The 15,650-nt window shown below is 44.3% G+C and overlaps 1 protein-coding gene across 1 annotated transcript in view; it reads left to right on the forward strand.

The window, feature by feature from the left end:
- LOC144769635 (uncharacterized) overlaps nucleotides 1-15,650 on the forward strand; it is an 846,940-nt gene that overhangs the window by 58,798 nt on the left and 772,492 nt on the right. Inside the window, exon 2 of the mRNA XM_078653809.1 lies at nucleotides 6,802-6,857. Coding sequence (XP_078509935.1) covers nucleotides 6,818-6,857 — 40 coding nt within the window. The 5' untranslated portion in view covers nucleotides 6,802-6,817. The remainder of the gene's footprint in view (nucleotides 1-6,801; nucleotides 6,858-15,650) is intronic.

Genomic DNA, 15,650 nt, shown 5'->3' on the forward strand with positions numbered 1-15,650 from the left:
GGGGTTGAACCCCAAGCTCACATTTTGGTCATAGCATTGAGGGGGGGGTTGTTCCTTATTTCCACGTTCTTCATGACAATGCTGGGGGTTTGAACCATGCAATTACCTTTTGGTCACAACTGTGATGTGAGTTGAAGTAAGTTTTCCCTTTCAGTGTCACTGTGGCTGGCATTTTACACACAATTTACAATCTGTCCATGACAGTGGTGTGTGAGTATTCGGCCATCCACCACCTTATGGCTTAGACAACGCTGGCAGTGATATCCATCCACCCCCTATGCGTTGAGTGATGCTGGCAGTGGGAGCCATTCACTCCCTATGGGTTAAGTAATTCTGGCAATAATAGCCATCCTCCCCCTATGGGTTAATTTATGCTGGCAGTGATAGCCATCCACCCTTCTATAGGTTGAGATTGCTGGCAGTGATAGCCATCCACCCCTCTATAGGTTGAGACTGCTGGCAGTGATAGCCATCCACCCAGTATGGGCGGGACAATGCTGGCAGTGATAGCCATCCACCCCTCTATAGGTTGAAACTGCTGGCAGTAATAGCCATCCACCCCCTATGGGTTAAGTTGTTGCAAGGATCCTGCTCATACACAGAACTGTGCACAGAGACCTAGGACATCAGTGAATTGTGGTTTACCAGAAACTCACCTCAGTACCTAGAAAAACCCCAACCAGCTAGCATCAGTGTCCCATTAGCTCTTCGTCCTATAGCAAAGTAACCAATGATTATAGACAACTTAGAACATGCGACTTAGGACCATCTCAGGAATGGTGGAAAGTGAGAACACTCTTTTGCTATACTCTCATACCAATCCACAACAGGAGTAAATAAGAGACACAGTAAGGTTAAAATATTTATTTTAACGACGTGATCTCAGGTGCAGTATCTTAGCCAACATAAGCAGACATGTGATTACAAATAATATGGTCAGCATGGTTACAATTCCATAAAATACAAAAGGAGAAATCATATTACAATGATTGTGAAAATAGGTTCTATAGCGCCAAGTTTTAACACTCTCACTATATAGGAACTATGTATTATAAACTAAAGAAGGTCTAAGGCTTGGTTTGGGGGACCCCATTACCTTTCCTCTCAGTAAGAGTAAATTACATCTGGATCAGCTTAGCTCTCTGCATCCCTGGAAACGGAAATCTTCCAAGTGTCTGAAATCATGGCAAGTGTGCAATGATAAAGGCGCCAGAATCTTACTTGGCTCACAGCTGCCAAAATGTTGTGTCTAGAATGCGTTACACGGACATGCTGAAAAACAGCTAACATGTTTTGATAACGTTGACGGCTCAGCACTCACTGTTTAGACTAGGGGCACGATGTGAGCCTAGAGATGTCGAAAAACAAACCTTTTCTCATGTGTAGACCTTCGAGAAGGCTAACGTACACAAACAGCTATGCAGTGTCGCGTGCAAAAGCAGCAAAAGGTAAAATGGCGTTTAAACTTCTAATAAGCCTTGCTAACATAACATGCATGCAAAATTAGGCCCTAAACCATGCTACACAGTAATGCTGTCAGTGATAGCCATCCACCCATCTATAGGTTGAGACTGCTGGCAGTGATAGCCATTCACCCCCTATGGGCTGGACATGCTGGCAGTGATAGCCATCTACCCCTCTATAGGTTGAGACTGCTGGCAGTGATAGCCATCCAACCCTTATGGGTTAAGTTATGCTGACAGTGATAGCCACCCACCCCTCTATAGGTTGAGACTGCTGGCAGTAATAGCCATCCACCCCTTATGGTTAAGTTATGCTGACAGTGATAGCCATCCACCCCTCTATAGGTAGAGACTGCTGTCAGTGATAGCCATCCACCCCCCTATGGGCTGGACAATGCTGGCAGTGATAGCCATCTACCCCTCTATAGGTTGAGACTGCTGGCAGTGATAGCCATCCAACCCTTATGGGTTAAGTTATGCTGACAGTGATAGCCATCCACCCCTCTATAGGTTGAGACTGCTGGCAGTGATAGCCATTCACCCCCTATGGGCTGGACATGCTGGCAGTGATAGCCATCTACCCCTCTATAGGTTGAGACTGCTGGCAGTGATAGACATTCACCCCCTATGGGCTGGACATGCTGGCAGTGATAGCCATCTACCCCTCTATAGGTTGAGACTGCTGGCAGTGATAGCCATTCACCCCCTATGGGCTGGACATGCTGGCAGTGATAGCCATCTACCCCTCTATAGGTTGAGACTGCTGGCAGTGATAGCCATCCAACCCTTATGGGTTAAGTTATGCTGACAGTGATAGCCATCCACCCCCCTATAGGTTGAGACTGCTGGCAGTAATAGCCATCCACCCCTTATGGTTAAGTTATGCTGACAGTGATAGCCATCCACCCCTCTATAGGTAGAGACTGCTGGCAGTGATAGCCATCCACCCCCCTATGGGCTGGACAATGCTGGCAGTGATAGAAATCCACCCCCTATGGATTCAGTTATGCTGGCAGTGATAGCCATCCACCCTTCTGTAGGTTGAGACTGCTGGTAGTGATAGCCATCCACCCCCTATGGGTTAAGTAATGCTGGCAGTGGTAGCCATCCACTCCTCCATAGGTTAAGACTGCTGGCAGTGATAGGCAGCCACCCCCCTATGGGCTGGACAATGCTGGCAGTGATATCCATCCACCCCCCATAGGATGTGACTGATGGTAGTTTTAGCTATCCACCCCCTATGGGTGTCGAACTCACCGTCTGCGGAGTACGCGTCGATTCCCGTGGTTGATTCGGTCATAGACGTACTGTACAGGGATGACATGCGCGATCGGATACATGGTTGGTTTGTCTCGTAGTAGTTGCTCATAGGTTCGTGTCATAGGCGTAGAGCGTTGGTTCGTCTTGTAGCCGTGGATCATGTTGTGGCGCGAATCGGAGCAGAGACTGCTGTTCCGGATGCTTTGACGTGCTGTAAGCGGCATCCTGTTTGGCGCGTAGGAAGTACGCATTGTACTTGACCGGCCAGAAACTGCTGTGACAAAGCTTCCGGATTACTCTATTTCAGCGTTTATGGATCCAGCTCGTACGGAAAATGTTGCTGGTTTCGGAGCATAAGTGTCACTTGGGATTTGGACACATTTGAGCATCGTACTTCCTCATCTGGCCGGACCAGCTCCCGGAATGAGTAGGTCGGAAGGTAACACTACGGACAGCTCTGGGAGGGCTGTCCCAGCGAGATCAGAATCGACCCCTTAGTGTTGTTAAAAAACAAAATTGCTGCATCATGTGGGTGTGGCAGTGGTGGAGAGGAAGAGTTAGTTGTGCAGTTATGTTTTAAAACCGGAGCTTAAACTCTATCTATTCACTCCAGAAGCTTGGCAGTCTTTAAAACATTGTATTCTATGCCATGCAGATTTGATATGATTGTCATGTATTTCTCCAAATATTCGCCATTGGGAGTCTTGAACAGAAAACGCATCATGGAAATGTATACTCATACCAGGAGTCTCCACCATAATATTTTAGCCCTTAAACTGAGTAATCTCAGCTACCATTAGAGTGTAGCTCAGTTAGTGTTTGGCACTATGAAAATGCTCTGCTATACTATTGATTTGTTGCTGTTACTTATATTATCATCCGCAGTACCAGTGTGTTTTAGGGCTGTTAGCTTCATATGCCTTCTCAGCAAAACATGGAGGGAAGAGGCCACTGTTCCTGGTGAGTTATAAATGACCACAAAAAAACAGTTGTCATTCACAGTCCTCCCACCTTCTCATGACTCGCGCTCCGTCTCAAATACTTCCCCCTCTCAAGGTGCCCCGGCTTTTGCACTTAATTTTTGCAATCCATTTTAGGTCTGGCTTTAGCAAAGACCTTTTCATTTTTCTTAAGCAATATTTAACTTACTGGGACTTCCAACACTCTTTCTTCATCCATTGTTCCATTATTGTGTTTTTTACATTTTCGTTTGTCCTGCTACAGCATACTGCAATGGTTCAGCCCACTTAAGCAAATGGCTAACTTCACTTGGAGTTACAGCATTCTTCTCTTTCCCTCAGTGCCGGGGGCTACTATGAAAATGTGTGCTTTTTTAAACTAATTTTTTCGTTCAGCCAATGTGTCATTGTTTGATAAGAGCATGTGCCCTCCACTTCTCCTGACAGTAAATTTTCATAAAAAACTACAATAAAACATAGCAAGCATTGACAAAGTTGAATGGCTGGTAGCCAAACCCAGACCTATTGGCTTTGCCAAAATCTTTTTAACATGTAGGTTGACAGTAGAGCATGCTGCTTACTTTTTGTTACCAATTCGTTGAAGTACAAATGGATGTGGCTTTAGTTATACCCAAAGGTGTATTTGTCAGTCATCTTATGCTATTGGCTATTTGCGATATCCCACCTCTTACTGAGTGTTTGTATTACGAGGGAATATTCTACTTCTAAACAGCACAATGAATGGCACTTTAAATCATTAACCTCATAGACAGGCTGAATATAAAGAACATGTCTTTGTGTTTTTTCACAGCAGAAAGCTTTTACAAAAACAATTTTTGTTGGAACTCAGTTTTTAAGACAGACTTATTAACTTTGCATATGATATTTTTTCCACTGCAAACGTCTGCCTAGCAAAAAGCAGATTAGCAGTTGCTCCTCTACCTCACACACGGCGGTGTCAGCCAGAGTAGAGATGCTCAGGGTCAAAAACGCAGGAGATGTACTCGGTTAATAAAATAACCTGCATTGCAAATTTGACAATATCTCTGAGTTTTCAATTTTGCTATGGCCTGGCGTAGCTCACTTAGTCCATGTTTTTGTAGGCATTCTTTTACTTGTTGTAAGAAGTACGTTTATGAGATTACACAGGCCACTGTGGTCAGAATGCTCTAGTCGACAGACAGATTGGGTTTGTGAATGCTCTAGTCCTTGGCTTTACTTCTCCAAGTCAATCATTGCCACCGTCTTTGCTGCTTGACCAGCACATGCTGATTTCACTTCCTATTCTTTCATGTGGAGCATGGACCAACTTCTGATTGATTTAGCTTGATTAATATCCATTTACTGTCCATTTTTTGTTTGCGCTGTGATTCAGAATCTATTTTCTTCATTTACTCCTTCCTCTCTCCCCCTTCTGCCCCTGACTACTGTGGTGTTTCCCACTCCCACACGCATGTGGTGCTGTTGCTTTTTTACCTCCCACCCCTTGATCCTGGTGTTCATTTCCCCACCAACACACCTCTGCTGCTGTTTCTTCCTCTCCCACCAGTGCTCCTGTTGCTTCTTCCCTTCCTGGCTTGTGCTCATGTTGCTACTTCCTTTCTCTTCCCAACCCCATACTCCTATTGCTTCTTCCCCATTCCTCCTCCCCTTTAAAACGCCCTCTCCAGTTGTTTGTGTTGTATTTCCCCCCATTAGACATAACAAAAAAGTGTTATGACATGGCCAGCCCCAGCCAAGTCATAGAATTTTTTTTACTGTCCTATTTCCACTCTCCCTCACTTCCCTTTCCCCTCCCTCCCATTGTTCATCTCGCTCACTCCCTACCAACAAAAGAAAACAAAGTGCCATGATGCAGCCAGCACTGGCCGCATTATAGTGCTTTTTTCTAACTACACTTTCAGCCAAGCTGTGGTTGAACAGGGCTAAAAGATATTGGCAAATCTAATATCTCTCACAAAGGAGAAACATATTGGCATTGGCAATGCTTATTCCTGTATTTGGCTGTGGCTTGTGTGTCCAAAAATTACTCTATGTGCACTTATATTAGCATGGTATGTTACATAGGTTGTTATTATTCTGTTGGCCGGTGCGTTTGTGCTTGCCTTTGTGGTTTGTCTGTTTGCTCAGTGTTTATTTGTATTTTTCACCATGCACATGCATGAGTTTCTGTATGGAGAGCCTGCATATATGTTGATTATTACGTATGGGTGCGTGTACACATGTTAGTTTGAGTGTCTGTCTCTTGACCTATGTGCCTGGTATATCTGTATTATTTCAGGCGAGTTCGCACTAAATGCCTGCATGTCTGTTGGTTCGTGGACATGTTTTCTGTAGTGGCTGTGGCCTGTAAGCAGTTGGGGCCAGATGTACTACCATTTATAATGGTTGCAAACAGGAATTCAGGCCATTTGCGACTGCTAAAAAGCGTTTTAGTATGTGCAAACACTATTTTGCGAGTTGGTAACCTATTACAGACTTGCAAAATAGGGTTTGCTAACTGCTATTAGGAAGGGGCATGCCAAGAGCATCCCTTCCCAAAAGTGTGTCCCACAGGTATGTACGATTGTTTTGTGTTTTTGAATATTGATGAGGCAGGTCATTTGTGACCCACTGGGAATCGCTAAATGTGTGTCTAAGACACATTAGAACATTCTGTTTTACGAGTCTCAAAATGCGAGTCACAAAAAATCGCAGCTTGTGTTTGTTCTGGGTGAATGTTTCCACCTGTATGGTAATGTCTTTTTTTTGCATGAGTTGCTATATTTCTATTATCCTTTTAGCACTGATGACCTATTTGTTTGTTTGAGTGCAAAAATCTCTGTACATCTGCGTGTATACCTGTGTGACAGCATCTGCGGTCTACGTATGTATGCTTTGGTGTCCACCTGTACGTAGAAGCCTTCTTGTCATTTCAATTGTGTGTGGTGCTAAGTCAATTGGTCCATGTGCATGGATGTCTGTCTTTAGGTATATTTCTCTTTGCTCATTAATTCCGTTTGGTTGTTCTTTTTAATGCTGTGCCTGTATATCACACATGTCTGTGTGTATATATAGTATACAAACAACAATCTTATTTGATTTGGCAAAGCCTGTTCTAACTTTACTTATCTTTCTAGGAAAAAGCCACAGAAGATGATACTACGGATGATATGTTCAGCCATGTGGCTTATTGGTGAGTTCTCTCCGTAAAGAAATCAAATATTAATTGCACCAAAGTTAATGCCTCATTTCCTGATTCCGCAACACTTGTTTTTCTGTACTTAATGTTTACACTTGCTCAGTAGTTTGTGTTGTAGAACGTCAGCTACCCAATAAATAGAAACTGGACACGTCGTGACTCTTTAAACATATATTCAGAACTTTACATGCGATCCTCTCTCAGCTACAAGCACGATTCATGACAACAGGGAAAGTGTGGGAATGTGTCTTTTTAGGGGCACACTGGCGCAGGGGTCACCCTTATCTTTGTCCATGGGTCCTTCAGATCAACAAAATAGAGATTGACACTGCAGCAGAAATTCAAAAAAACAAGTGTATTCACTCATGAGTGAGACCACGTCCATACAGCACCCTCAAGTGTTCCAGGAGGTAGTGTCTTGAATACACAAACCATGGGCCTATTATACTGAGTTTTTTGCACAGCTAAGCATGTAGTTACAAATAGAAGGTACAGGCCTACACAGGAATAACTACCGACAAACATGGGCAAATGTGAAAATTACTTATTCGGCAAGGTGGGAGGGGGAGCAGGAGTGCTTATGGCAGCACTAAGAGATTGAGCATGCATATTATTTTAGCTGAGTCAGGAAGTTAACTAAAATGGACAGCACAGGCAGGGAAAAAGACGAGCAGTAGAGGAGGGAAGAATTACATAGCTGACAAAATGGATGCCACAAACAAGATGGTTTCAGCTTATGCTAACAGAGATTTTTTATGAATACACAAAAACCTGGGTGTCTGATAAGAAACAAATGTGTTTCAAGGACCATACACTGTATAGAGTCTGTAAGATTTTGCGCTGTTCTGGTTTTTAAATAGAAAGAGACTTACAGTCATTCAAGCTTCCTTACTGTGAGCCTTTTTAACCTCACTTTTCTTTACACCTTCACCCTTTGCACTGCACTTCGTTCCATTTGGTGATCCCACGCATGGTCAAACAAGCGAGTGTGGGCTTGATCCCAGTCCTACCAGGCGGTCCTGGAAGTAGTCTCACTGACCTAGAGATAAACCAGCCCGGCCCTGTGGATGACCAGATGAGAAAAATCAGATCACCAACAAGATTTTTGATGTTAATCCATCTCTGGATCTTGGGTCTCACCTACTCCTGCTGGTGGTTACATGCGTTGGATTGTTAAACTTTATATCAAGATCATTCTGTTATTTAGCTAGAAATCTTACAGACTCTATACAGTGTATGGTCCCTGAAACACATTTGTTTCTTATCAGACACCCAGGTTTTTGTGTATTCATAGATGTATATTAGGGGATAATAACCTGGGCAGGTCTCTAAACTTCCCTGAGACCGTCCAACCCCCGTTGATGTTTTCCCAACACAGATTTTTTGCAATTTCCACAGACGACCCCTTTAGCATATGCTGAAGACATCTTCCTACACTCCAACATGTGCCGGCCCATGTGCCATGTGAATCATAGGATGTAAATAGGCTGTGGATAACTTTCATTTTGTCATTTATTTTATTCCTCCAACATTCCTCATCGTCCAATGCTCCCGCCTTGGACCATTGTTTAGGTTTATGTGTTTATGTTTATTGGTTTATATAGCGCTGAATCACCCATGAGGGTATCTCGGCGCTTGGACTGAACATTATAACAGGACCTGAATATGAATAAAAGAGATACGTTTTTTAAATTTTTCTAAAGTGGGTCAGATGTGGGCAGGCTCTTAAATGTATCGGCAGGTTATTCCAAAATATCGGGGCCTGGAAAGAGAAGGCCTTAGCTCCACTGCGCTCTTTTTTGATCCTGGGAGTTGTGATCAGCAGATCAGAACTGGATCTAAGTAAGCGCGTGGGACAATAGGGGGTCAATTTGCGGGTCAGGTACATAGGCCCTTGCCCTCTAAGAGCTTTGTGAATGATGCACCCTATTTTGAACTTAATTCTTTTGATAATAGGGAGCCAATGTAGTTGATTTAAGATAGGAGCAGAGGGTGTTCTAGCCGGAGCGTCGACCGTGAGGCGGGCGGCGGTATTCTGGACAACCTGTAGTTTCTTGATGGCTGCCATATTAGCTGAGTACAAGAGGGCATTACAATAGTCGATCCTGCTAAGTACTAAGGCCTGCATAAGTGTTTTCTTAGTAGAAATGGGCAAGAGGGGAAAAATCCTGCGCAAGAGGCCTAAAATGTAATAGCAGGACCCCGCCGTGGTGTTGGCGTGTGTCTCCAAAGTCAGTTTACGATCTATTCTGACTCCCAGATTTTTGACCGCCGACTTAGGAGTGGGAGCAGTGCCCAGTTCCTCTGGCCACCTAGAAGGAGTCCAGCAGATGTCAGCTCCTCCAAACAACATTATCTCTAACTTACCTGCATTAAGTTACAGGAAGTTGGACTGCATCCAAGCGGCGATCGCTTTCATGCCTTCCGAGAATATCTGTTGGATGTGCGGATTGTTTTTGTCAAAGGTCAGGAGGAGCTGTGTGTCATCTGCATATGAGATCGGAGTAAAACCGAGTTCTCTCATCAGTCTGGCTAGGGGAAAACATAAATATTAAAAAGGGTCGGGCTGAGGCAAGAGCCCTGGGGGACCCCCTTGCTAACCTTAGTCATGGTTGACTTAAATGTGCCCATAGTGACAGTCTGTGTCCTGTCTGTCAAGAAGCTAGCAAACCATTGTAAGGCCAGACCTCTGACACCTATACCGTCCAGTCTCTCCAATAAGATCTGATGGGAGACCGTATCGAATGCCACGGAAAGATCAAGTAGCACCAAATGTGCTGCCTGATCTTTGTCCAGGGCCATCCGAATGTTGTCTGTGACTTCAATGAGGGCGGATTCGGTACTATGTTTGACTCTGAATCCTGATTGGGAAACATCTAACTGTTGTGAGTATTCCAGATACTCTGAGAGGTGTCTGTTTATATGTTTTTCGATTAATTTTGTCTGTAAGGGGAGCAGGGATATGGGACGGTAATTGCTAAGATCGGTAATCGGAACTTTGAGATTCTTTCGTAGGGGTATAATCTGTGCATCTTTCCAGGCAGGTGGGAGATAGCCATTATTGAGAGAATTGTTAAGAATATCACAGATGGGAGAGGCAAGCTCAACAGCAGATTTAGAGGCAATTTTGGCAGGTATTATATCCAATGGGGATCCTGATTTGGTTTTCTCTAATAGGGATGTGACTTCCAGAGGGCTAAGCGAAGGGAAGACATGAAGCGAATAAGAAGAGCTACGTGTGAGTGCTGTGTTAGGTATAGTAGCTAGGGGAAAAGAATTGGCAGCAATGATTTTTAAGTAGATGGAGTCAACTTTCTGGGTGAGGTAGGTAGCAACATTATTGCACAATGCTTGAGAGGGGGATTCCCCTGTCTCACAGGCTTTAGGATTCGCATAGGATTTGACTATATTAAATAAGATCCTAGAATTAGAGCCTGCTTCCTCCAATTGAAAGGAAATGTGTGTTTTTCGTACTTTTTTAATATTGGTATGATATAATGCTAATGCTCTTTTATAAATATCTCTATCTGCATCCTTGTGGTGTAGACGCCAGATACGTTCTAATTTCTTGCATCCCTTCTTTTCTGCCCATAGAGTCGGGGAATACCAGTCGGAGGATGTCAAAGTATGAACGTGTGTAATAGGTTTAAGTGGGCCATTTTTGTCTAGGATATTCAGGATGGTGTTGTTAAAATGTTGCAGTTGTTGGTCCACCGTAAAGTGACGTGTGTCTACGTCCCATGTCATAAAGGGGGGTACTAAGAGGTTGGAGTTAATTTTGTGCCATGGTCGGTACCATCTGTCTGAGGCCGGTGCAGGACAGGATGGGGTATAAGGACTGGATGAATAAAAACTTAACAAAAAATGATCTGACCAGGTCAGTGGAGAAGTATTCTCGTAGGTGATATGCTGGGAGTTGGAGAGGATAAGATCGAGTGTATGTCCAGCTATATGGGTAGGGGCATCATTCATTTTGACAAGGCCTGCAGAGGCCATATCTTCCAGCCACGTTATCGTATCAAGATTTTGGAGGTCCTCACTATGTATATTGAAGTCTCCTAATAAAAGGAAGTTTCGTGTAGCAATTATGTGAGGGGACATAAATTCCAGTAAGCAACTGTTGAAGTCTTTCATCGGGCCTGGTGGTCTGTAGACCAGGGCCCCTTTCCAACTTTGCTGGGGATGGGGATCACATTTAAAAATGAGACATTCAAATAGCTCTGTACTGGTTTGATCCAGGATGGTGACAGGTAGGTCTTCTTTATGTACTATCGCGATCCCTCCTCCTACTCTTTCTGTTCTATCAAGTCTTTGTATTCGAAAGCCATGGGGGAGAGCCAAGGTAATCGCTGGTGTGGCCGTGGGTTAAATAAAGGTTTCGGTAAAAAAAACGATGGCTGGGTTCTTTTCATTCAAAAGGTCCCAGATAGCTGTGGCATGTTTGGGGAGGGATCTAACATTGGCCAGAAGGCAATGCCACTTCTTCTGGTTGTGCGAGCTATTGTAAGGTGTGTCAAAAGGGTCAAAGTCATGGCAAGGGTGTTCAGCAATCGTACTAAAGCTATGAAGGTTATCAGTGACATGTGGTACAGCGGTCCGGTATTTGCAGGCAAGACATGAGAAGGGGCCTTCCGGTATATACCCTCTGTGTCGGCTTGTATCACAAGGGGTTTGTCTAAATGTAAGAAGTGTATCCCTAGAGTAGCTATAACGCTGTCTTACCTCAAAATGAGACTCAGTGTGCGAACAAACAGGGATCCTGGCGCCTGGCGACGTACTAGCACGGATGGGCGCAGACGGGCTTGCCCGCCGCCGGCGCGCCCGCCGCCGGCGCGCCCGCTGCTCGTCGTGTCAGGCATGGGGTTATGTAGGGAATGAGGCTGCTAGAGCGCCACCCTCCTTTCCGCTAAGATCCGGAAGTGCCCTGCAGGAACCCGTGACTTCCCGTAATCGTTCCCGTCAGCACAGCCTCTCTCCACGCAACGGGCGGACCCGTGTTGGACCGGAGAGGAGTGCTTGAGAGACGGAATGGGGTAAGTGAGTGACAAGAGAGTGAAATCGTTTTAAGTCACGATTAATTAAAAATCATAGCGCCGTGAGCGGCAATATGCAATGATGTAATTTAAAAGTTTAAAAGTCCGGAGGATTCTTGTGCAGAGGTCAAAAGAAAGCAAGTACCGGCCACACATGCAGCGCATCCTCCGCTGGAGCCAGTTGGAGCAAAAATAATCGTAAAGCTAGATGTCAGGAGCTCGAGGCTGGTACCTGTTAATCAGCGCGTCCCATTGGTCTAATTCATCGACAGAGGCAGATTGTTGCATGTCCAGCACCTCTTGTCTGGCATCATGCGAACTTTCAGCCTGTGACTTAACTACATACATAGATGTAGTACTTCTTTGTATTGCAGTTTCACGAGCTGTGTAATCTGCAAAGGCACTTCCTTTTCCTATTTTATCAGTCACTTCCTTGTGTGTACTACACTTAATAATTGCCACTTTCTTTGGATATTTCAAGGCAGTATGGAGATTGTGTACTATTTGTGTCCCATGTGAAGTAAGAAAGCCTCTTTCTTCCAGAGCTGCCCAAAATCATGAGCAACTCCAAAAGCATATCTGCTATCGGTGTAGATGTTAAAAAGTAGATCTGTACTAAGCACACATGCTCTCGTCAGTGCTATCAACTCGGCTGCTTGAGCCGACTTCTGTGGGATGCGAGCTGTCTCAACTACTGTCTGAAGTGTTGTAGTTGCATAAGCAGCAGATGTCATGCCATCAGGCAACTTCAGGCAAGACCCATCAGCCCACAGTTCCCCAACAACATTTGTTTGTTTTCCAGTAAGGGATATACAGTCATTTAGCTCTTGTGACTGAGACTGAGTAGCTGGAAATGGCAATAATGTAGCAGGATTTAGAGTCAAACATCTTTTCAACGTGATATGAGGGTGCCAAAAGTGTCAATTTATATCCTGTCAAATGGACACTAGTCAAGTGTTGCATTTTTGTTTGATTTAACAGAGCATCAACTGAATGGGGTACTAGCACAAGCAATCTATGTGACATGACTATTCACTCACTTTGACGTATGGAAACAGCTGTCGCTGCCACCACTCGAAAACAACCAGGCAGTGCACGAGCAACTGGATCAAGGACAGCTGAGATATATGAACAAGGAATCTGCTTATCACCATGTGTCTGTACTAAAACTGAGAGAGTACAACCGTCCCTCTTGTATATATAGAGTGTAAAGGCCTTAGTGTAGTCTGGAGTTCCTTGTACTGGTGCAGAACAAAGAGGGTGACGTAACTTTTGAAAGTCATTCTGGCATTCAGTAGTCCATGGGAGAGGCATCGGAGTGTCTTTAGTCATAAGGGCCAACAAAGGTTTAATAATGTGAGAAAAACTAGGGTTCCACTGCCTACAGAAAGAAATAAGGACAATCAATGCATGAACATCCTTCTGAGTACGGGGCACAGGCGTGTCCAAAATATTTTGAATGCGATCTGGTCTGAGTGCACGTCCCTCCTTATACAGGAAGTGACCTCAGTAGGTAACCTGCTGTCTTCAATATTGCAATTTCTTCCGAGAGACTTTGTGATGATAAGAAGCAAGAATTATAGCAATAACAGTTTTCCTACTTCATACTGTTCAGGGGTATCAGCAGCAAACAAGATGTCATCGGCATATTAAATAAGAGCCACCCCTTTTGGGACAGGGAAAGAATCAAGCTGCCTTTTCAATGCCTGACTATAAATGTTAGGACTCTCTGTGTACCCTTGTGGAGCGCTACAGAATCTGAATGATCGAATATTCAGTTAATCCAAACAAATAACGGCTGTCAGCATGAATAGGTATTGAGAAAAACGCATTTTTCAAATCAATGACACTAAATGTAGTTGCAGTAGGAGGAACGATAGTAAGAAATGTTGTGATGTCAGAAACTACCAGATTTTGGGGCACTACAATTGTGATGACTTCTCGTAAGTCAATGATGAATCTATATGTATAGGCATTTATATAGCGCACTACTTACCCGTAGGGTCCCAAGGCGCTTCGACCGCTGCGAAACCCTTCCTGGCTTCCCTGAGAGATGGTCCCTTAATGGGTATCTCCAGGGTGAGACCAGGCATCCCCGGCGGTCTGGTGGGGCCGTTAGTGAAGATGAGGCAAGCTAATGCCCAGAGTTGCCGAGTGTGAATGCTGATCAGAGTGGGAACCGAGGCGAGAGAATTATCGAGTACGCTGACCCTGGTCCAGAAACCTGCCGCGCCGGGAATCGAACCCTGGTCCCGGGCCGTCCTCTGCTCTCGGGTCTGCCGCCTCTAACCAGTGAGTGTCAGTGTCTTTTTTCAAAATAGGAAGAATAGGGCTATTACAAATGTTATAAGGGACTTCTTCCATAACCCCCACTCTGATCAAATCCTGAACAATATGTATTTATGCTACATTGCCTTCCCAAGATATTTTATATTGGGGCAGTCGGGGCAACGAAGCACCTTCCTTCACTTGAATATGTACTGGTGGAATTACCATTTGTCCCACATCAGTATCTGATGTAGCCCACAAAGCACTAGGTAACGATGCCAGAGCAATATCCTCTTTAATGAGACAAGACCTCTCAACCATTGGATAGTTAACATTTAAAATGACACGCACACCTTCCGGCGAACAACGTATTGTAGCACGGAAATGTTTAAACATATCGATACCCACAATGTTATCCAGCGTGTTAGTGGAAAGCAAACATGGACATGCTGCAGTGAATTTATCAAGTGGTTGTGACAGTGGGCTAAGTGAGGTGTCCCATCGAATCCTATTGATGTTATCATTGCGCCAGCCAAGGAAGCCCTAGGAACCAATTTTTTTAGACAGCGCACTATGAGTAGCTCCTGTATCAACCAGAAACTGATCACTAGAGCCCAAGACTTTTGCATCAACATAAGGACCTTTCTGATCTACTGACACCTCAACCGGTTCCTTACCCCATCCTAGGCATTCCTATGCATATTAGAATCCCCAAGACCATTGGTCGAATAATCAGACATTTGATATTGATTTCATCTATCAAAGGTATTAGAATAATTTGGGTTGTGCTCAGCTGCCTCAAATCTGGTACGATTTCCTATTCCTCCCCTTTGTTCTGAATTCCCTGGGTGTCATCTCATGCTCCCTCTACCCTGTTGATACTGCTGACCTCGCTAAAGGGGGCACTCAGAACGCCAATGTCCAATCTCTTTGCAATAGGCACACTGGTCAGAAGACAAGGTTGCTCGAGAGAAAGGGTGTACACCACTGGTATATACTGCACGTCCACCTCTACCACTACCTCTGAATGGTAGACCATAGACTTGAGCCAACATAACTTTCGTTTTTAAATCCTTAACCTTGTTATCCTCCTTGCCTTTTGCTTCCAATTCCTGACACTCATATTACTGGGCCATAGTCAAAAAAGGAGCCTGGGAAAGACGTAGACCTTGAATTCACGCCGGTTTTTAGTCGACTATCTATTTCTGGCAACATGTTAGCGACAAATTTGTCGACGAACAGATGCTTACCCATGTCATCTGTCAATGACTGCCCACTAAAGTCATGGAATGTCTCTTCAAATCATGTAAAGAAATCAGAAACTAACTTATCTGCTTTCTGTTTACAAGACGCTAACGTTGTCCAACCTATTTTCTTAGGGGGTATAAGAGTTTTTAACTTAGTTACAATAGCTTTGGGAAGATTTAATATCACCTGTTGTGGTTTCTGCACAGATTCTCTGGCCACATCTATTTCCTCTAAATGC

Source organism: Lissotriton helveticus, chromosome 7, assembly GCF_964261635.1.
Source record: "Lissotriton helveticus chromosome 7, aLisHel1.1, whole genome shotgun sequence".
In the NCBI taxonomy this organism is placed as follows: Eukaryota; Metazoa; Chordata; class Amphibia; order Caudata; family Salamandridae; genus Lissotriton; species Lissotriton helveticus.